Below are 23,602 nucleotides of genomic sequence, written 5' to 3' on the forward strand. Positions count from 1 at the left end.
CGTGAGAAAGCATGCAAATGCCCAGACAGGAAAAAACCCAAAACCAACCAATGACAGAAGGGCTGAATCATAAGCCCGCCCTGACATCCCTGTACGGTCTAACACTGAGCTCCTGCGAAGTGCAGGTAAATGGCGTGATGCGCCGTAAAGAACAGTGGATACAGGGACCGGTACGGTCCCTGTACTATGTCTAATAGACTGTACTACCGGGTGGCTCGGTTCCAGTTCGGTCGGCTCACGTGGTCCGGTATGGGATCCAGTTCGGTCAGGTTTGGTCCGGCTCGGTCCCGGTTTGGTCGGCTCGGATCTGGTTCGGTTTAGGAATGGTTCTGGGTCGGTTTGGCTCGGGTTCGGCCACGGGCGGTCCAGTGCTTGGGTCAACGCACTGTCGCGCCAGAATCCAGGGTCGGATGCGGAAATCGGTAGATTCCGCATTTTATCCGTCTGGAAAAAGGTCACGGTCTGGGGAAAATCGCGCAGGGTTTGGGGCACAGGTACGGCCATGACCCTGCAAACACAAAAATACGCTGCTCCGGGTAGGGAAAATCAGCTGCTCCGCCGCGGGAAAGGTTGTCCCAGGTAGGACGGGCAGGGTTTTGTTGGGGGGAAATTTCTCGGCGTGGTGATGGTGGTCGATCCGGCCGTGGGGATCGGGGTTGGCATGGCTGTTGGTGGTGGTGAAGGGTCCGCAGGTCTCCTGCTGGTCCGGGTTGCGTCCACCGTCGGCATCCGTCATCGGTACGGTGTGGCTGTGGGTTTGTCCGTCCATCGCTGCACTTCTGGCTTGGCGACATCTCCATCCCTTTCTGGGAGAGGCAGTTTCCTCCGCGTTCTGCGGGAGTGACGGCACAGCTCCGGCGACTGACGGGAAATCCGGAGGAGCGGGTGAGCTCCGTACCCGGGGGTGGCACAGGGCGCGATCACGCGATCTGGTCCACAACTCAGAGGTGGCCCGTGAGCGGGGCAAGCCCGCTGTGCAACACACGAACGTCTCCGTGATCTGCTACCATGTCAAGTGGCGCTGGCTAGGCGCGCACCGACCATCGACGGCGGAACAAAGCAAACCCGGTTGAAGGCTTTAATGCCGAAATCTGACACACACCGCGCTTTGCGCGCGAGCCAAAAAACCAACTGCCAAGATAACGGATCCTGCAGCCAGCACAGCTGTGCTGCAGGCCGTGAGAAAGCATGCAAATGCCCAGACAGGAAAAAACCCAAAACCAACCAATGACAGAAGGGCTGAATCATAAGCCCGCCCTGACAGTACAATACTGCATCAACGCATTACGCATAGCAGCCATCTGAATGTGTACATAATGTAGTGTAGTGTAATAAGTATCTGTAACATGTAAATCTATCTACTCTGTACATAAAGAAATAAACGGCCTATGAAATAGACGCATAATGGATTTATCTTGGAGAGCGATGTCGCGTTATCGGCCGTTACTGACGGATGTCGATCAGATCAACTACCAGAACACCGTCGTTGTCCGCAATCATGACGGCGCGTGGTGCCTGGGGTACATTCAGGATATGGACGGGGACCAAGCCCTAATTCACTTTGATTCCACCAAAGCCCCAGCGCGGTGGACCCACATGGGAAGCGTGTGGCCGCTGCCATTCTACTGGGAGAATCCGGGAAACCCGGGTTGCTACAACGTTGCAGCGTATGTCGCGTTGCGTGATGAAGACAACGGCCCGTTGCGCTTCCAGCCCGCCACTCTGCTGGGCTGGCTGGGGGGTTGTCATAGCTGTCAGATGTTCTATATCAAATCCACTGCGTCCAGCACCAACGACCAGACAATCCCCGACCCTGCTGAGCTCGTGCAGCTCGGCCAAGTGACCGACCAATTGCGGGAAACACCTTCCCCTAAGTACTACGAAATACTAAAAATAATAACAGCCAGTTTGCCTAAATAATAATAGACAGTTTGTATTTGTTAGGGCTGGAAGAGAGTGTTAAACTTTAAATTGAGGTCCCGAGACACTCACAAGAACGGGTGTGGTCATGTAGGCCATCGCAACGGGCGCACCGTTCACGAATTGGCGCTTTCCTTAATTTTTATTCAGCAATAGACAGTTTCCGTACGAATGCAAATCCGCCTTCGCCGGATTTAAACTAGTAATCAATGTTTTAACGATCAGAAAACACCCATAATCGTTAGCGTCGTTTGCAGTCTCAGGTCGTCCATTCAGAGTTTTCAGACTCAGTACTAAAACACCCGCTGCATTTCCTTTGGCTACCGGCTAGACTCACCCGCTGTCTCAAATAGGCCGCAGAACGAGACTGGCGCTTTCCTTTAGTCGGCAGTGCGTTTCCGGTTCCGCAGTGTTTGTGCTTGCACGCGATGTGATTCTGTCTGCGCTTTTGAACTTCCGGTAGTAGTCTGTCGTTTTGACTGATTGGCCGACGAACGAAACGGCAGCGGCCGGCTAAACGCCTGACGGCCGGCTGAAGCCCTTAGCCGGCTCACTCTACGCGGCTGGAAGTCTCAACTGGCTAGAGCGGCTGCTAAATTTTTCCAGCCAGCAGTACACCGGTCAGCTAAACCGCTTTTATGCGAACGTTGCAGAAAAATTACCATTTTGCAAATAACGTTGGTGAATGGTAGAATAGGTCATCTTCGCATTAGGGGGATAAAAAACCGAAAAATGTCAGTTGTTACGTAGACCTTGTAAAAAACGATTTTCCAAAGACGTTTGATGCAGAAAATGAGCAGTTTTTTGGGAATTCCTGCCAGAATTATGTAAGCGCGAATAAAGCTGCAGCCGGCCTCAGCTCGGCCGTTACCAGATCTACACTGTAGAGTCTATAGCGTGGTGTGATGTCCTTTGGTTCCTAATCGTCAGAAAGGAGCCTGGAACGGTCAGCAGGCACTTACCTTACACTTTACAGGTGTTACTAGTTGGAATGGCTTTCTAAGTTCCCTGAGCTTTAACACTGCAGCTGGCTGGAGTTTTAGAGCTAGACGTGTTGTAAAATGTAAATGATTTCCAGAAGTGGTAGCCCAGCAATTTACAAGTTTGCAGCCGCGCCTCAACAACGTTCCAGTGGTGTAAAGTACGGCATATCGGAACCAGAAGTTGAGAAGTAACGGTTAAGAGGCGGTCTCAAAATTTGAATTTCGAAGCAAATTAGATTCGATACAGAAACCCACCTCTCTAGGAGTCGAGGAGGCTTGGAGAGCCGTGGCGGCGGCCACTGCAGAATAACCCAGAAGGCAACGAATCAGACAATACAGCCCCACTATGCAGTTCACGCGAAGCGACGTTTTAATCAACGTGTTTCAATTCTGCCCCCGCGTCTTGCTGTAAACACTAAGGGTGGGTCTCATATTCAAAGCGAATCTAGTTGCGATACAGCAACTCCACCTCGCGAGGTGGCTTCGCGTACCGTATCTGTAGGCGTGACCACTGCAAACAACCACCTCGTGCGGTTGAGCAACCGTACCATAACGAGATTCGCTTTGAATGTGAGACCCACCCTAACAACTCTTACTCGTACAATTTTCGGGTAGTTTTACAGTACGTCATGCAGCATCTTTCGGGTTCTCAGTGTCCATCCCGCCCACTTGAATTCAGTTCGTGTATGATCATTATGATCATGTGTGTAGTAATCGATGAATGGTGGTAATCGATGAGTCTGGTCAGTGGTCACTGACAAAATCGCCGGTTATCACAATATGGAAATCGCGTAATGTAATGTAGAAAAGTCTCATTACCTTGGTAACAAACTCGTACATTAAAATGATGATTGACCTTTTACGTGAGATGAATACTTGCTTCGCAGGATGGGAAAGTGATGCGCTGCAGCCGGCCGCCCGGATCGGTCATTTGACACCTTTCCTGTTGAGCGCCATCTTAGCGCATCTGGATCTTCATTCACAAATGAATGCAAAACGGTAAGCGCTTTCGCTCAGTTGATTTTGATGAGCGAGTCGAGGGTCATTCAGTGGCTGTCGGGGGAAATCTGTTGTGCGCAACTGGGTCGAACCGTAAAGCCCTGGGAGCTATGAAAGAGCGGAGGAAAACATGACTTTTACTACAGCCATTTATTAAATTTAATGTAGCAGTTGCTTGACCTCATCGCTTTTCCCCCAGGGTGTGCGCTCTATGGCAGTTGCTGTTGAAGAGTCCGCGCATGATGGACCACATCAGCATCAACGTCGAAAGCTGCTGGCAGCTGCAGGTGGACAGCAATAACTGCTATAAAATGGCAGCGCTACTCAGCTGCTCCGTCAACCACACCACGGTCAGCCTCACCTTCCTCAACGCCTTACCCACGGTGCGCACATCATTTTTGTCACAGTTCCTTGACTTCATGCATATCCGGCTGCCGTTGATCGCCTTTAAAGACCAGATGCTCTCCGAATTCAGCAGCTCCGTTAAACACAAACAGCACCGGCTGCACCACTGGGTGGCCATGGTGCCCACGTTGTACCGACGCAATTGTAAATTTGTTGCGCTGTACAACGGGAAAGTGACCGGCCTGTTTGGTTTCGCAGCGTACGAAGTGTTGTTTCAGGGTTCACGGGATGGTGCCACCCGTCACCTGCCAGAGCATGAACAGCAGATGATGAAACACCTCACAAGGGTGTCGCATACACTGGAGATTGATAAGCTGCAGATGTGTATTCCGCGACTGCTTCTGCGCTGCAGCGACGGCCCAATGCACATGACCAGCCGCGTCATGTGCGCCCTGAACGACCACTTCCCGCCGGTCACGGCCGACATGCTAGCCAAGGTCACGGCTGTGCATGCGCGTTGGCTGCACAGTCTGGACTATCCGGATGACTGGCAGATTATTCGTAATTATCTTCTGCTGTACGCACACTGGACCAGTTTATCCTTGTACTGATTGTCAGAATCCCATTTCTTGACACTTCTCCCATGGTTTGTAGGTTCAGTGGCTTTAATGCCGACGGCAGCCCGCGAATATGGAAGGAGGTAGACTTGCGACTATTGGATGTATCCACGCTGAGCAAACTCGCCATCTACGGAATCGACGAATTATTCGCTGTGTAAAGATTTTCCGCATCGTACTTCGACAGTGTAAATTCCCGGAGGTTCTTTAGATAAATCGAAGCTTAACGCGTGATACTATTCTACTTTTTTGAGGCATTCAATTTCCACATTTTCTGTTGGGCATCCATGGTAATGATCTACGCTGTATGTCCCTCTCTAAAATTTAATGGTATCGCGAGTATTACTGTTTAATCTTTATTAACAGACTCCTACTACATCATCTGGCTTTTTAATTTTTGTTTTGTTTTGTGAAAATATTGTGAGCTTGTTATCGAACTTTGAATCCAGTTTGCTACTTATATAAACTTAATATTATTACCAATACTGTACTATTCGTTTGTTTCACATCGTACGGGTCATAGATACATCTCGGGAGAAAGTCGTTACTTTTAATTTTATACAGCATAATTACAGTCGCCAACGTAATAAAATTATCAAGAACATCGAAAGAATAAACTTGTCCATATACAGAGTACAGTAATACAAGTAGATGATGCAGCTGCTGTGTATTACATCTCCAGAAACTTTCAGGCAAAACACTACAAATCCCATTGATAATTTTTCCCCATCGAGCGGATGCACGATGCATAACCGGAAGTGTCAGAAAAATTAAATTTGGAAGAAAACCGGTAATATGTACAAGCAAAGTGCTCGGTAGATAAATCCGCGACTGTTGGCCTGACGCGACGAGGCCAGCGATTCGCCGTTGATGGGTTGGCGAGGCCAGCGATTCGCCGTTGATGGGTTATTAACATAGGTTAAAAACAATATTACGCAGTTCATCATTTCAACACATAATCCACTTCATCCAGCCTCTTACCGATACAAAACGTTTCCTGAACACAAGCAGCGTTACCTCGCATTAAAGCAACACTGATTCTCTGCTTCAGAAACTGAGTGGACCGTTTCTCCTGTGTCCTCTCAAAAAGCATCTTACCGTTGATGTAGCGCATATTCCGCTTGGAGTAGCACGGAGTGCGAGAGAAAGTGGGTTACAGTTGTCATGTTAACGATTCTCCGTTATGCGCCCGTTTATTTTCCGTATGTCGAAGGGAGAGTGAGACCCTGTTTAACAGAGAGAAAGCGACCTGTAAGACAGTCCGGGTTATAAATCCGGCTTCTATGGTCAGCAGCGATGGATGTGATCGTGCTATACGCAAGCATAACTGGAGCACGAAGTTTTTCAAAGGAAATCTGAGCCGCACTAATTGATGTCGCGACTATGTGATACAGTAATTTAGTCGACCAACGGCTATTTATACGGCTTGCCTGCGGCATTCGCCCGCTGTCTGCAACTCTTCTGTCCTTTCAATTGCTTTACTCACAAGTCACAACCACCGTTCCAAAATAGTTCGGAATTTGCGATAAGCAAGCGGCCAGTACCCATGCTATAGATAGCATGACTTGGAGGCACCGCGTCCTGCGTCTGAAAGGGATGCTTGCCTCTTTCGCCTTGCGAAAAACTGCACGCGCAATGGACCGACCACGGGCAGACCCAGGGCAGACCAATTTCTCCCTCCTCCTATGTCTCCTCTATTGTTTTACATCGCGTATGCGCATGACCACTACCGGACTCCGCATAGTCACTTTTGTGAGTCGGGCCCGTGCCTGTGGGAGCAGGCCATGTCTTAGAGAGCAGCGTCTTAATTATTTTTTAATTACTTTTTATGGCCCCTGCGCCCGGCTTGTGCGCCTGCTCTCTCGATCGGCGGCTTATCGCCAATCAGGTAGTCTTGTATATGCTGGACATGACACGAGTCGACTGTGGAGGCGTGTAACGCATATCAACCATTTGAATATCAGTAGGTACAGGTACTTCCTAATTTCGATGACAGATAACGTAATTTTTCACTCTTTTAATTCCCGCAACCCGTTTTCTCGCTGACTACCCTCTTATTGGAAAAAAAGAAGGTATTCACTGGACTGGTATAATTATTACCTCTGAATCTCTGATCTCCGGATAGTCGCAAGTTTGTCGATCGAATAGGTACGAGCGAGAAATTGTTGAAACTGCCGCAATATTCCCGTTGTCCAATTACAGTCAGATCGTATCAGTGCGGTCGCTGGAATGCTCGCTCATAAGGAAAGCGGCTTTCGTGGGCGCAGGATGGTTAGATCCAAAGAACAGCCGCCGTTGCTGTTCGTGCCCTCCGATAGCTTTTCGAGATTGGCGATTGAGGCAGCATGTCGATTTCACCCAGTGCATCTCGGCTATGGCGACCCTTCCAGAAATTTACGCTTTTAATACTACGCCAACGTTGCGTTAATGAATAGTTTCGATTTACAATTAGTCGGTAGTACTCCGAGGCCATGTTCTTCCAAAAAAGGGTAGTTAATTAAAAACTATGCCGTAGACAAACGCATTAACAGCTACGGTAGATGGCTTGTTTAGGTCAGGATGGAGTTGCCTTGGAGAGCGCAGCAGCGTTATCGGCCGGTGCTGACGGATACCAACCAGATCAGCCATCAGAACACGGTCGTCGTCCGCAATCCGGACGACACTTGGTACCTGGGATACATTCAGGATATGGATGGCGACCGCGCCTTCATCCACTTCGACTCCATAAAATTCCCGGCGCGCTGGATCCAAATGAGCAGCATCTGGCCGCTGACGTTCTACTGGGAGAATCCGGGAAACCATGGTCATGACAACGTCGCGGCGTACGTTGCCCTGCGTGATGAAGAGGACGGCCCGTTGCGCTTCCGACCCGCCGTCCTTAAGGGTTGGACGTATCTGGGTTGCCAGAACTGTGAAGTGTTTGAAGTGAAGGCCTCCGACACGCGGGGACTGATCGAAATTGGGCAAGTGGCCGCGGAGCTACCACCCCGGGGTCCGTCGTGGTTGGAGCGGAACCGCGGGGTGATCTACACCAAACACTTCTTACCCTTCGCCGGGGCACAGCATCTGCTAACCGATGCCTCCGACAAATACCGCATCATCAAGCACCTGCGCGAGGCCTTTCTGCGCAAACGGGACATGTTCGGTCTGAACGACTGCGCTCGTTTTCATCTGCGCATCGAGCGGGATGGCTGCATGTTCATCACCATCAATATTGCCGATGACGACATGGAGCAATGGACGGCGACGACGTTAGTGCGAGTACTGGACACGCATCTGGTCGAACGGAGTAACCTACCGGCCGTCCGTTGCGGACGATTTGCGGTCTGTGAAACTATTTCCTGCGAAGCCGGTTAGTTGACTTAGCTGGTCACCGTCAGGTTTAGGCAGGCGAGTACTAGTGAGTGACCTTTTTCCAAAGATTGATGTGGTTTGACTTGGTGGTGGTCGACGCGGAGGACCCATTGTGTAGACACGACGATATTGCGTGTCCACTCAAGCGGATGTCCCAGCATTGCCGGTATTTAAAGATTATGAAAACTGAGCATTACGCTTATGATGTAATTGTTGTACAGACTGGGAGAGTGACGCCCTGCAGCCGACCGCTCGCATCAACCAGTTGCCACCGCTCCTCTTGAGCGCCATCTTAGCCCAGCTGGACCTGCACGTCCAGATGACGGTCAAACGGTAAGAGCACTGGTTCAAGTCGTTCTGACGCAGCACTTTAAGTGACCAAATTATGTGAAAAAGCGAAGAAGTTCTTCTAATCTAAATGCGCGAATTGGTTGTTGCCTAACACCATCCTTCCCGCAGGGTGTGCTTCCTATGGCAGTTGCTCTTGAACAGTCCGCACATGGCACAACACATCAGTCTCAGTCTGGAAAGCTGGCTGCAGCTGACGGTGGACTGTAACAACTGCTACAGACTGGCCGTGCTGCTTAGCCGCTCAGTTAAGCCCGGCATCGCCATCAGCCTCACCATTCTCACCGCCGTACCCAGGGAACGCACACTCTCTTTACCAAACCTTCTGGGCTTCCTGGACATCCATCTCCCACTGATCGTCCTCAAAGACCAGAGCGTCTCCGCATCCGGGAATCGGTTGGGAGTCAAGCAGTGTCGGTTGCAGCACGAGGCCGCGGTGATGCCGACGCTGTACGAGGAGCACTGCGACCGCGTGGCGCTGTACAACTGGACAGTGTCCGGACTGTTCGGCCTCACCGCCTTCGAAGTGTTCCACGGGCTAAGGTTGCATGCTATCGTCCGTCCCCTGCCGGAAGACGAGCAGAAGATGATGAAGCCCCTCACCGAGGAGGCGCACGCGCTGGATCTGGACCAGCTGCAAATCCGGATTCCGTCGCTGCTTCTGCAATGCAGCGACGGCCCCATGCCCATGAACAGCCGTTTCATGTGCGCCGTCAACGAACAATGCCCGCCTGTCACGGAGGACATGGTAGTAAAGGTCACGGCCGTGCATGCACGTTGGGTGCGCACTCTGCCCTATCCCGCGGACTGGCAGAGTGTTCGCGATTATCTTGCAGTGTACGCCAACGAGAGCCAGTGTATCCGTAATGCGTTGCTATCTTTCCTTGTGTTATTCTTAGGTTGTTCCTTATAATTTTCACGCCTTCGTGTGTGTTCTTGTGTTTTCTTATATTATGTTTTTTATGTTTTTTTACGTTTTGTTATGTTAGTCTTTTGTTGTCTTAAGTTTGGCAATCAAAATTCGGTTTCTTGACCCTTTTCCTCTGCTTTGTAGATTCAGTGGCTTCGATTCCGACGGCAGTCCACGATTGTGGAAGGAAGTGGACTTGCGGCTGCTGGATGTATCCACATTGAGTAAACTCGCCATATATGCAATCAACGAAGTATTCGCTGTGTGAAGCACAAAATCACCTTAATTCCAAGGGAGAAATCCCGGGAGTCGGGACGTACATGAAGTAAACTGAACTTAATGAGCTGTTTTACACTTTTACTCTACCTTCGCGGCAATAAATTTTAGTTGTTGCTGTTTTTATGATTATGAAAAGTTGTTTTTATTACGCCTATGAAAAGTTTTGGACGTGATCCCAGATTTGACCCTTCCTGGATTGTACAGCTTAGGACAAAAAAGACGCATAACCCCACACCCAGATATCCGTACGCATGTGGCAAGTGCACTTGTACGACAACCGGATATTTTAGCTGAGCGGTACAGCGCACTGCGCTGCATGCGTTCGGAATGCTGCGGGTGGGATTATGCGTCTTTTTTGTCCTAAGCTGTACCCAAGTATTTGGGACCTGCTTTATTTTAAACTCCACTAAAACTGTCTTGCTTTCTCATTTTAAACTGTGGTTTTCTGTCCGTTCTTTATGTTTGGTAGCAAGAGAGGCAGCAACAGTTACAACGCGAACAGCTCGCATGGATTGGCTTATGCAAAGTGGTAACCTTGGAGTGGCGGTTTTCGAGAAACCGTCTTCAAAGAAAAATCAGCCGACAAATCTTTCGATGCCAAAACAAAAACTGCTGTAAGCGAGAGGTATGCTTCCTCTAGCGCAAACTTCTGATCATGAGAATTATTGAACTAATAACTGACCGAAATGTGGCAACGTTGCCGAAGTGATAGGATACAGATACTCATCTATGGTCGCATGCTACTTGCCCGAAAATCAACTCGTCGCCCGATGTTTCGCCGCAAGACATTTTGATTCCGGGGCAATGCACCAGAGACAGCTATCCCGCGAGAGTTCATCGTGGTTTTATAGGTTCACTTGGTTTACAGGGAGAGAGCGCTAGTGTGAGAGCATGTCGGCAACTAAGTCTGTACGTGGTTCAATGGTGGTGGTTCTATAGGTTCAGAACCAATCAACCACTAATGTCCTAACTTGGTGGGAGAGGTTTCGTTTAAGTAAGGACCTTTCATCATTAGCGAAATAATGCCTCTACCAGGCTGAGAGCGCTGGAGAAATAAATTCTTCTTCTTCTTCATGGGTGCGTCAGAGAGAAAGCAACGTGTAAGACCATCCGCGTTATAAATCCGGTCTTTTATGGTCAGCATCGATATATGTGATTCTTCTGTGCTAGAGCAAGTAAAGTTTAAATCAGCTTTTTAGAAGATACGAGTTATGTTGACCCGAAGCAATTAGTGACACAACGGTGTGATAACTTGGTAAAGTCATTTTTTTACTCCTTCGATTACCGCCATCCGTTTTTTTCGCTGACTTCCCTCTAATAGGAGAAAAACAAGTTCCCGCCGGATATTCTGCAAAGACCTTTGCAACACTGGTTTGGAAATATTTTCCAAGTTGTAAGGTAGGTGAGTTCTGCAGCAAACTTTCGCAGTTCGTAAGTAATGCAGCATGTTGAAATTGTTAATAAAACAGCCCTGTCAAGCTAAATTTTGGCAGTTGTATAAAACAAATTACGAATGGCAGACACGGTTTCTGTTCGTGGCCTCGGGTAGTGCACTTCAAAACGATTAGGTTGTTAAGAACGAAGACTGCGACAGTTGTTGCCCAACGGGAATAGCCCACCTGTGTTCCACTCAGGGCAACCCGGTTGCTACCGGCCATTTCAGGAAGGTACACTTAATTATAACGCGCGCGTTGCGTTTAATATTGCATAAATTTTGCTGCAAAGTTACTCTGCAGTAGCCCGAGCCACGTCCTTCCAGAAAAGGGTCGTAACTTTGAAGCTTTGTCATTGTCCAGCACATTAACAGCTGCATACGTGAATACTGTAGATTGTTTTCTCATGGCGCGATTGATTTATCTTGGAGAACGATGCAGCGGTATCGGCCGGTGTTGAGGGATACCAACCAGATCAGCCACCAGAACACGGTCGTCGTCCGCAATCCGGACGACACGTGGTACCTGGGATACATTCAGGATATGGACGGCGACCAGGCCTTCGTCAATTTCGACTCAACAAAGATCACGGCGCGCTGGATACACATGAGCAGCATCTGGCCGCTGCCGTTCTACTGGGAGAGTCCGGGTAACCAAGGTGCTGACATCGTGCCGGCGTACGTTGCCCTGCGCGATGAAGAGGACGGCCCGTTGCGCTTCCGGCCCGCCTACCTTAAGGGTTGGACGTGTCTGGGTTGCCAGAACTGTGAAATGTTTGCCGTGAGATCCTTCGACACCCGGGGACTGGTGTATACTGGTCAAGTGGCCGCGGAATTGCCGCCCCGGGGTCCGTCGTTGCTGGGGCGGCGCAGCGGTGTACTCTACACCAAACACTTCATTCCCTTCGCCCGGGTACAACATCTTCTAACGGATGCCTCCGATAATTACCGCATCATCAAGCACCTTCGCTGTGCGTTTCAGGACAACCGATTTTGTTTAATCGGAATGACTGCGCTCGCTTCCATCTACGCATCGAGCGGGATGGCTGCATGTTCATTACCATCAATATTGCCGATGAGGACATGGAGCTATAAGCGTGGACCTGATGAAGGTTCACGCGCAGGATCAGAATTAACGGAATTCTGCCTACCAAAAAGCCTGGCAGTGCTATAAAAGCTCGGCAGTGCTATAAAGCAGTGATGAGTGCTATAAATGCTCTCGCATGGAGCATATCCGGCGTCAGGTGCGAAGGGGCACGAGGCGGAAGAAGAAGGAGAATGGGAAGATGTAGAAGATGAAGAAAACCCGCCATACAGAGAGACGGTGTGCAGATGTCTAAAGGTCAACTATCACATGGCAGACGGAGATGAGGGATACGTCCACGGTTTTATCATTGACCCGACGACCTATATGCCGATCCCGACAGCAGGAACGAATGCGACTCCTCAAGAAATTGATTGGCAAACGCAGAAGTCGTATAGTGACCTTAATAAGATCCTCAATCTCCTGCCAGAGGACCAGCGGAATGACACTGCTGCGAATATACAAGCAGTGATGAGTATCCTCAGGCACAGGGCCGAAGAAGACCGAGCCTATTTGGTAGTCTTTTGGAAAGATGACGAAGGAAAGTGGAAATCACTCTTCGACTCCAAGGGCAAAGGGCTCTATTTTCCGGAAAACTTCCAATTTAACCCGACGGCGGAAGAGCACATTAAATATTACTCTGGTGACCCGCCGGCCCAAGCCGAAGCCATGGAGACTCAAGAAGAAATTGATAGGGGATCACCATGTCGACGCATCGAATATAAATTCATGAATCAAGAAGGAAGAGAAGGATCCTCAGAATCAAGTGGTCGATCCTCAGACAGGACAAATGGTGTCAAACGCAGGCTTCACTCCAGAAGAGGAAGAAGAGGAAACATCAAAACTTATGCAAGAGGTGGAGCAAGTGCAGGTCCTGCCACAAGAGGAAGAGCGCGAAGAATTCGAAGCCATAACCGAAGTATTGGTTAACGTCATGATGCCAAGAGCACGCCAGGACGGGGCATATATGCGCCTGACGCACATCGACCCTTTCCATGGAGAAGTGTACAAGCAGCTTTACTTCGAGAGGCGAGACATGACTAAATTGTCGGGTGCGAAAGGTCAAGAAACCGGCTGAGAAGGGTCAGCCTGAACCAGTTAAAGCAGAAGAGAAGGGTCACCAAGAAAAAGAAGAAACGAAAGGTCGAGACTAAGGAAAGACCGCAAGAACAGGAGGTCAAGAAAGAAGAGCATCTGACTCCTGTGAAGAAAGATGAAGAAGGAAAGAAAGAAGATCCGGAAGAAGAAAAGAAACCAGTAAAGTCACGGCACGAGGTGGCGCCAGTGAAACTTTGTCAGACAGCCAGAAGTTACTGGGAGTTATGGAAAGAAAAGAGAAAACCCGAATCGGACTCTGAGCCAGAACAATTGGCTATCAACGCAAAAGCAGGGTCGTCACAAGCCGAGACCGACGAGAAGGGACAGAGGTCAATCACGCAAGGTGATGGAGGAAGCGATGACGATGCAGCCGATCTATGCGTCGACGATGAAAGAACGCAAGGACAAGGCTGATAAAGAGAAGAAGAAAAGGGATACTTCTGTCGAATCGGCGAAATCGGAAGTCAGCGTCGCATCGTCAAAGTCGTCAATAAAAGAGAAAGATACAAGAAAGAAAGGCCAGAGACACAAGAAAATCTGACCCCAGCTTGGCAGATTATGGATGCACAAGAAGAAACCAAAGGTCACTGCCAGGAACACTCTTATCGGACGAGTCGACGCAGCTGACATCGTGAACTGGAGACCTGTCGAAGGGACAGCAGGTGGATTACACGGACGACGAATACGATGACCGATTCTTCGTCTGCGAGTCGAACGAACAAACAACAATCGAAGAAATTGACGAAATCCTCATCAGACAACAGCGGATTGGGGAAAGGCGACGAGATCAGTTACATCGAAATTCAGAAAGGACGTCAAGGCGTATTGCGAAGAGACGAATAAAAGACTGCCGCAGAGCAAGTACAACGCCGTCCTGGAATATGCAAGGAGCACAGGAAAAGTCCTCCAGAAACATCCGAAATATGGCTCCAAAGCGAAGCTGTACATCACCGGGAACAATAATGAGCGGAAGTTGGCTACAGCAAACGCAGATATCCGAGAACGGATTGAGCGCGCCATTATCGGGATGTGCAGTCCGATGGGCACGACGAAACACCGTATGGCACAGTTCATCAACGGAGTTTGGAGCAAAGAGAAGGGAAATGCTTCAATCATTGAAAGGTCACTCGGAAAGAGTATTAACACAGATGGTGGCGGAAAGAAGCTGCACACTACAAACCCTCATAAAGGTGTTACCATCAGATACAGCTCACTGAACGCCGTCCCAGAAGAATTGAGACAATACAAGAAGGAAGAGACAAGTGAAGATACGACCATTATATTGGATCCGAGACTCGATGCGGCATGCCCCATCTTGAGTCAGATTAAATTGGACAGTGAAAAAGCGGCAACTTCATCGAAAAAAGGGAAAGAAGAGCAAATAGAAGAATCAATGGTCATCGAAGAAAATGTCGTTGAACAACAAGAGGCAGAAACGGTCGAGAAGGGCAAACCGAAACTGCATGCACCGAAATCAGCTGAAGAAGCGATTGCGTTGGTGGGACCACCGAAACCGATGTCAGTACCAGAAGCACTTGCGGCGGTTAGAAGTCAAAAGGCTAGCGGTGGACCCAGCTCAATGGAAAAAGTTAAAGGTCATCAGACTTTAGCACAAAGCGGAGCAGCGGAGAAAGGCCACCCGAGCTCGAGCCAAGAGAAGACGGTTCAGTCGCCGCCGCCCCCGAAGGAAGAAAAAGAAAAACCTTTCGAATTACTGGAGGAGGAAATTATCGACGGCAAACCAGCTTATATGACCGTTGATGACCTAAACGAAAACAATGTCCCGTGGATGACGATTTTCGCCGCGATTGGTGCGGCTCCGTCAAGAGAAATGGATAAGACGGATATCGCCAAGGCGGTTAGTGACGCGGGAGTCAGCAGAACACAGGTCAATAAGATCATGAAAAGGGCATATAAGGAAGGGAAGATTGGCGTGAAATACACAAATACAGATGTACCCCAGCGGATTTACCCAAAGATGTGTCCTACATGGCGGTTCAATACGATTCAGGTCAAGAAAATATGAATGGCGACCGATTCAAAATCCAGAACGCACTGGATAGCTTGGTCAAGGACGGGACCATCAGAACATGGAAGAAAAACGGGATCGACCGTTATGACTGGATTGCGAAAGCATAAAGAGCAGAGCATGTGTGGGAGGAAGGTCCACCACACAAGATGAAGTTAACATGAATCAGAAACGAGAAGGAATACGCAGAGCGTGACTTACTTTCGAACCACACTCTGCAAGAAGAGTTGAATTAGCGAAGGGGCTAAAGTACTTAGCGAATGGGCTAAGATGGGAAAGGTCACCCATACAGTCGAGAATGGTCCAGTTAAAGGATGACAAAGGTCATCATGAAAGAGCAACGAAAAAGTCTCAGCTCAGCACTGAATAGCCTAGTTACCATAGGCGTAAAATAGGCGTTGAGAAGGGTTAACGTAAAGGTCATAGCATTATAATGTTTGAGATTGCAGGCTGAGACATCAAAATGGCTGAACGGAGCCAATCCAACCAGAACGCGGCGAAAAAGGGACAGAGACCAGCTGTAAAGAAGGTCACGGGAGATCCTTTGACGAATTACAACGAGGACTGCCCGGACTGTAAACGAAACAACATCCTGTCGAACGAACGTTTCCCATGCTGGACTTGCGTGGTGGCAGTACCGAACCAAGCAGTGGTGGTACCAGAAGAGGCGAGAAGGGGTAACCTCGATGTGTTCCGGCATTTGGTTACGGGAGACACATGGATGAAACTGTCACCAGAAGACCGGATGATTTTGGAAGATAAGTACAGAATGTGGGTCGGACGCAGACCGGGTTGGGATATCACCCTTGAACCACCGAAGACACCAGAAGCGGATGCGTTCAGAAAGAAGTTTGAAGAAGACACGATGAGAATGGTACAGGAAAAGCGCGAGGCAGAGCGAAAGCGGCTAGAAGAAAAAGAGAAAGCTGCGGCAGAGAAGGGTTTAGCCGAAGCAGCTAAAGGTCATACACCTGCCCCATTTGCGATATTGAAGAAACAAGATGAAGGAGAAGCAGCTGTAATCAGACAGTCGCTGATACAGCAGATTGACATCATCTTGCAAGATCCACTCGCGGTATCGAAAGAGGAATACAAAATCTTCCTGGATGAAAAGGTCAACCTGACGAAAGGAAATAGACCGTCCCAGGTTATCAAAATTGCGATTGAAGAACGAATCGACAGGATGAGAAATTTCCGAAAACGGGAGAAAGATGTGGTTGAGGCCCTTCGGAACTTCAAGAAAGAGGAGTTCAAACGCCCAAAATCGCCTCAAAGAGATGATCACAACCGCGGCTATGAAAGGTCATCAGACCGCTCCCGAGAAAGGTCATGGGATAGACATTATAACGACCGATACAGTGGATACGCGAGAGATACGCGTACGTCGGAGCAAAAGAGAAGGGATGAAGAACGTATCCGACGTGAAAAAGAACAAAGAGAAAAGCGCCGCCAAGAAGAAGCGGAAGAAAAGCGCTTGGCGGAGGAATACAGGAAAATCAACGAAACCTGTAACAGGCAGCAGGAGAAGGAACGGGCTGCTAAGGAAACGCAGAATCGCGATTCACAGAATCGAGAAGGAAGAAGTGAGGGCTCGAGTAAATCAACATCCTCAAAGGGGCCATACGATCAAGAGTGGGCCCAGGATAACTTGAATATGGATGATTATGAGTTTGGAGATAAATCTTACAACAGTAAAAGGTCATCCAGCTCAGAAAGCCACCGCACGCCTAAGAGCCCGCGCAGAATGCAATCAGTAGTTCATTCTGTTTGTTCAACGTTCAAGTCAGCCGAGAAACAACCGGCACAGCAGATGGATGAGGTCATGGAATGTAGTCCAGCATCCTCAAATGTCATTGAAGTCCATGGAGACGAGGACATGCGACCGTCGAGACGAAACATCATCTTCGATCTTGAGCATCAGCTTACAAGCGCGGAGACGGCGAGTAATGCACCGCCAGAATCAGATTCAGAGAAGGGCGACCAGAAAGGTCAATCAAAGGTCACCGCTCCGAGGAGACATTCCCTCTTAACCATCGAGCTGGTATATGAAATGAACGACATCATGGAGCAAACGAACGAGATCTGCCGTTCGGTGGGCATCGCGCCAGATAGCAAGGATGAATTCGACAAAGTTTATTGGCTTCTCATGAACTTGCGCCAGGTCATCAACGACTCGGGATACGCGAAAGAGTACGAGTATGGCCAATGGGAAGACCTGATCATTACGCAAGAATCGGCGAATCTTCATTACTTCCCGACGAGAGAATGTGGCCTTGTCAGTTTGATCGACCTGAGTCTCTTGGAAACACCGTTGGACACACCGGATCCAACAGGAATGACACAGTTCCAATACAGAGACATCAAGGAAAGACGTCTGCACGTAGCACAATTCGTATTGCGCCATGTGAATCCGGCGTTGAGACTCCTCGCAGGAAGGGCTGCGTTAGGATTAGTAGTTAAACCAGACTCCCCGCCTGATCACCGTGCTACGATCCAAAAGATTTTCGCAGCAAGGCTTGGCCATTATGAATCGCATCACCAGCTGCGAAAGAGCGCTCAAAGAGGTATAGAGATACCGCCAGCACTGACCGCGCAAGTTATAAAGCTGGGAATGCCTGTTAAGAACTTTAACTCCTCGGAAACGGCCAAGAGGCAGCTGAAGGACGTCCAGAGAGCAATGAATTTCGACGAAAGTCTGAGACGTCAAGCGAAAATGCATGCCCACCGATGTGCGGAAAGAATCAGAATCACGATGGGTACGAGATTCATCCAGCCATCCGACTTCGTCTATGATTTCATCCAAGAAATCAGCGTAAATAGAAGCAGCTACCGTCCAGAGCTTGCGAGACAGCCGCAGGAAAATGAAATGAAACGAAGAGGACGAAGAAACCAACAGCTGCATTTGGACTATGTCGAATTGTGCAAAAGGTCACGCGATAATCCATACGATGAAGGATTAAGAGCGCGAATGGTCGACGCTCGAGATCATCTGATCCGTATTCAGCGCAGACGTGACCGAAATCGGCACAGTGGTGCTAGCAGCCGGAGCGAAGGAGATGAGCTGCCTGAGAGGGAAAAGGAACCCCGGGATCGAACGTCTGATCAGAATGAAAAACAAAGACGTTTCGATCGGAACCGCGACAATGGTTCAAATGATCAGTGATGACCTTTAGGGCATCGCTGCTGTGCTAGTTACGGCCATCAGTCGGCAGCACGAGAATGGTAGTCAAGGTACAGTATTAGGGCGAAGGAGACGCAACTTTTTGAACTGTCATACCGTTCGTGTTTTGTTGTTTTCAGAATTTTGTTGCAGGGGATCAAGGCGATCTGCAGTATGGGGAGTTACGGAGGTCATCCGGCCCTCGAAGCAGGAAGAGTAACGGCGTTAACCGGCCTTCCTCATTACATTTAAACGTCACTTCTAGAGTGTAGTTGCGGCCTACCTAGTCGGCACATTCTTAAGGAATGTCAGAAGCCACAAGGGTGAAAAAGAGAAAGAGTTCAAGAAAATAGGGGTAAAAACTTTTAGAAGTTGAGGTTACGGCGATAACCGGCCTCAGAAGAAGAGGAGTTACGGCGTTAACCGGCCCTCGAACCTGGTAAGGAAAAGAAGAAAAGTGCGCGTCAATTAGCACTAAAGGAAAGGAAAGGATGTGCGACAGAAGAAAATGGTTGAGAAGATGGATGACCTTTATCAGGGAGGCAAGCAGAATTGCTTGAAAGCCAAAAATCGGCTAAGTCCCTCCATGACCTTTAATATGGAACTTATGACGGAAATGGATGACCTTTTGGGATCGTCACCGCCCAATTGAGTCGCACATCAGATGAGAAAGGATGACCTTTGAGAACTTCACTGCTCAAGAGAGTCATCAAGAAAAAGAGAATGACCTTACCAGGGAGGAAGCATTAAGCTTGTCTTTCAAGACGTCCCTCCATGTCCAAGAGGAAGAATCTCATTTGACAGAAGTCGTACTTTGATACGCAATTATTCCAAAGATGAAGAAGCAGTATTCAGAAGTCGTACTTGATACGCACCTATTCCTAAAGCGGATCTCTCATTGTGATGAAAAAGATTGCTCAATAGAGCGGAATGGACCAAAGTGGATTACGGTTGACAGGACCCAGTGACCTTTACGAGTCGGAGGATCCTAGTCGTTTTGATAATGAATTCTGTTGATATTTTTTACTGTTTTTACTTTTGTTTCGAGATCTCTTTATTCACACATGTAATTGGAATTTGTGATGTTAAAGGAGATAAATCTCGATGTTCTTTTATGCGCACAGACGAGCCGTCAAGAATCCCAAGGAATTGGACGTGGATTTTGCTTCGACGGAGCTCAGCCTCCCTCCCAGAGGCATGTGAGCGCAGGCGTACATGCGTACACCCTCGCTTTGGCAGTCTGTTGTGTTTTGTTGCACGCCCGCCTACGTGTGGCGAAAGCATGGTGTTCTGCGCGCACCCGCATCATGTGGCGGCTACGTACGCATTTTTCACGCTTGCTGCAGTCAGCAATGCGGAGTTGTCCACGAGGAAATTCTATCGAATTCAGTCTTGTCATAAATTCCTAGCAGTCACGCCATTTCTCGCTTTCTGTAGCGTAGGCGCTTTTATAGCACTGCCAGGCTTTTTGGTAGGCAGAATTCCGTTAATTCTGATCCTGCGCGTGAACCTTCATCAGGTCCACGCTTATATTCATGAATTTATATTCGATGCGTCGACATGGTGATCCCCTATCAATTTCTTCTTGAGTCTTTTGGAAAGATGACGAAGGAAAGTGGAAATCACTCTTCGACTCCAAGGGCAAAGGGCTCTATTTTCCGGAAAACTTCCAATTTAACCCGACGGCGGAAGAGCACATTAAATATTACTCTGGTGACCCGCCGGCCCAAGCCGAAGCCATGGAGACTCAAGAAGAAATTGATAGGGGATCACCATGTCGACGCATCGAATATGAATCAAGAAGGAAGAGGATCCTCAGAATCGAAGTGGTCGATCCTCAGACGGGACAAATGGTGTCAAACGCAGGCTTCACTCCAGAAGAGGAAGAAGAGGAAACATCAAAACTTATGCAAGAGGTGGAGCAAGTACTACAGGTCCTGCCACAAGAGGAAGAGCGCGAAGAATTCGAAGCCATAACCGAAGTATTGGTTAACGTCATGATGCCAAGAGCACGCCAGGACGGGGCATATATGCGCCTGACGCACATCGACCCTTTCCATGGAGAAGTGTACAAGCAGCTTTACACTTCGAGAGGCGAGACGCTGACTAAATTGTCGGGTGCGAAAAAGGTCAAGAAACCGGCTGAGAAGGGTCAGCCTGAACCAGTTAAAGCAGAAGAGAAGGGTCACCAAGAAAAAGAAGAAACGAAAGGTCAAGAGACTAAGGAAAGACCGCAAGAACAGGAGGTCAAGAAAGAAGAGCATCTGACTCCTGTGAAGAAAGATGAAGAAGGAAAGAAAGAAGATCAGAAGAAGAAAAGGAAACCAGTAAAAGTCACGGCACGAGAAGGTGGCGCCGGTGAAACTTTTGTCAGACAGCCGAAGTTACTGGGAGTTATGGAAAAGAAAAGAGAGAAACCCGAATCGGACTCTGAGCCAGAACAATTGGCTATCAACGCAAAAGCAGGGTCGTCACAAGCCGAGACCGACGAAGAGAAGGACAGAGGTCAATCACGCAAGGTGATGGAGGAAGCGATGACGATGCAGCCGATCTATGCGTCGACGATGAAAGAACGCAAGGACAAGGCTGATAAAGAGAAGAAGAAAAGGGATACTTCTGTCGAATCGGCGAAATCGGAAGTCAGCGTCGCATCGTCAAAGTCGTCAATAAAAGAGAAAGATACAAGAAAGAAAGGCCAGAGAGACACAAGAAAATCTGACCCCAGCTTGGCAGATTATATGGATGCACAAAAGAAACCAAAGGTCACTGCCAGGAACACTCTTATCGGACGAGTCGACGCAGCTGACATCGTGAACTGGAGACCTGTCGAAGGGGACAGCGAATTGGATTACACGGACGACGAATACGATGACCGATTCTTCGTCTGCGAGTCGAACGAACAAACAACAATCGAAGAAATTGACGAAATCCTCATCGGAGCAACAGCGGATTGGGGAAAGGCGACGAGATCAGTTACATCGAAATTCAGAAAGGACGTCAAGGCGTATTGCGAAGAGACGAATAAAAGACTGCCGCAGAGCAAGTACAACGCCGTCCTGGAATATGCAAGGAGCACAGGAAAAGTCCTCCAGAAACATCCGAAATATGGCTCCAAAGCGAAGCTGTACATCACCGGGAACAATAATGAGCGGAAGTTGGCTACAGCAAACGCAGATATCCGAGAACGGATTGAGCGCGCCATTATCGGGATGTGCAGTCCGATGGGCACGACGAAACACCGTATGGCACAGTTCATCAACGGAGTTTGGAGCAAAGAGAAGGGAAATGCTTCAATCATTGAAAGGTCACTCGGAAAAGTATTAACACAGATGGTGGCGGAAAAGAAGCTGCACACTACAAACCCTCATAAAGGTGTTACCATCAGATACAGCTCACTGAACGCCGTCCCAGAAGAATTGAGACAATACAAGAAGGAAGAGACAAGTGAAGATACGACCATTATATTGGATCCGAGACTCGATGCGGCATGCCCCATCTTGAGTCAGATTAAATTGGACAGTGAAAAAGCGGCAACTTCATCGAAAAAAGGGAAAGAAGAGCAAATAGAAGAATCAATGGTCATCGAAGAAAATGTCGTTGAACAACAAGAGGCAGAAACGGTCGAGAAGGGCAAACCGAAACTGCATGCACCGAAATCAGCTGAAGAAGCGATTGCGTTGGTGGGACCACCGAAACCGATGTCAGTACCAGAAGCACTTGCGGCGGTTAGAAGTCAAAAGGCTAGCGGTGGACCCAGCTCAATGGAAAAAGTTAAAGGTCATCAGACTTTAGCACAAAGCGGAGCAGCGGAGAAAGGCCACCCGAGCTCGAGCCAAGAGAAGACGGTTCAGTCGCCGCCGCCCCCGAAGGAAGAAAAAGAAAAACCTTTCGAATTACTGGAGGAGGAAATTATCGACGGCAAACCAGCTTATATGACCGTTGATGACCTAAACGAAAACAATGTCCCGTGGATGACGATTTTCGCCGCGATTGGTGCGGCTCCGTCAAGAGAAATGGATAAGACGGATATCGCCAAGGCGGTTAGTGACGCGGGAGTCAGCAGAACACAGGTCAATAAGATCATGAAAAGGGCATATAAGGAAGGGAAGATTGGCGTGAAATACACAAATACGAATGTACCAATCCACTACATCTCCAGCGGAAGAACAACGAAAGCAGAGACCGAAGCCGGGTCCTCAAGCGTGGAAAGATGCCCTGACAAAAGACGCCTTACAGAACATCGGCGGAACTAACGGGTTTACCCAAGAAGATGTGTCCAACTACATGGCGGTTCAATACGATTCAGGTCAAGAAAATATGAATGGCGACCGATTCAAAATCCAGAACGCACTGGATAGCTTGGTCAAGGACGGGACCATCAGAACATGGAAGAAAAACGGGATCGACCGTTATGACTGGATTGCGAAAGCATAAAGAGCAGAGCATGTGTGGGAGGAAGGTCCACCACACAAGATGAAGTTAACATGAATCAGAAACGAGAAGGAATACGCAGAGCGTGACTTACTTTCGAACCACACTCTGCAAGAAGAGTTGAATTAGCGAAGGGGCTAAGATGGGAAAGGTCACCCATACAGTCGAGAATGGTCCAGTTAAAGGATGACAAAGGTCATCATGAAAGAGCAGCGAAAAAGTCTCAGCTCAGCACTGAATAGCCTAGTTACCATAGGCGTAAAAATAGGCGTTGAGAAGGGTTAACGTAAAGGTCATAGCATTATAATGTTTGAGATTGCAGGCTGAGACATCAAAATGGCTGAACGGAGCCAATCCAACCAGAACGCGGCGAAAAAGGGACAGAGACCAGCTGTAAAGAAGGTCACGGGAGATCCTTTGACGAATTACAACGAGGACTGCCCGGACTGTAAACGAAACAACATCCTGTCGAACGAACGTTTCCCATGCTGGACTTGCGTGGTGGCAGTACCGAACCAAGCAGTGGTGGTACCAGAAGAGGCGAGAAGGGGTAACCTCGATGTGTTCCGGCATTTGGTTACGGGAGACACATGGATGAAACTGTCACCAGAAG

At 48.8% G+C, this 23,602-nt stretch overlaps 1 protein-coding gene across 1 annotated transcript; it reads left to right on the top strand.

Moving 5' to 3' along the window:
- The first annotated feature begins 15,861 nt into the window (after window positions 1–15,861).
- LOC129587966 (trichohyalin-like) lies at window positions 15,862–22,992 on the top strand. The gene is made up of 3 exons (XM_055481946.1): window positions 15,862–17,962; window positions 20,161–22,598; window positions 22,795–22,992. Exons 1-3 carry the CDS (start codon window positions 15,862–15,864, stop codon window positions 22,990–22,992), a joined length of 4,737 nt encoding a protein of 1,578 aa, XP_055337921.1.
- The last annotated feature ends 610 nt before the right edge of the window (window positions 22,993–23,602 follow it).

This window comes from Paramacrobiotus metropolitanus, unplaced genomic scaffold (genome assembly GCF_019649055.1).
Source record: "Paramacrobiotus metropolitanus isolate TYO unplaced genomic scaffold, Prichtersi_v1.0 Parri_scaffold0000027, whole genome shotgun sequence".
In the NCBI taxonomy this organism is placed as follows: domain Eukaryota; kingdom Metazoa; phylum Tardigrada; class Eutardigrada; order Parachela; family Macrobiotidae; genus Paramacrobiotus; species Paramacrobiotus metropolitanus.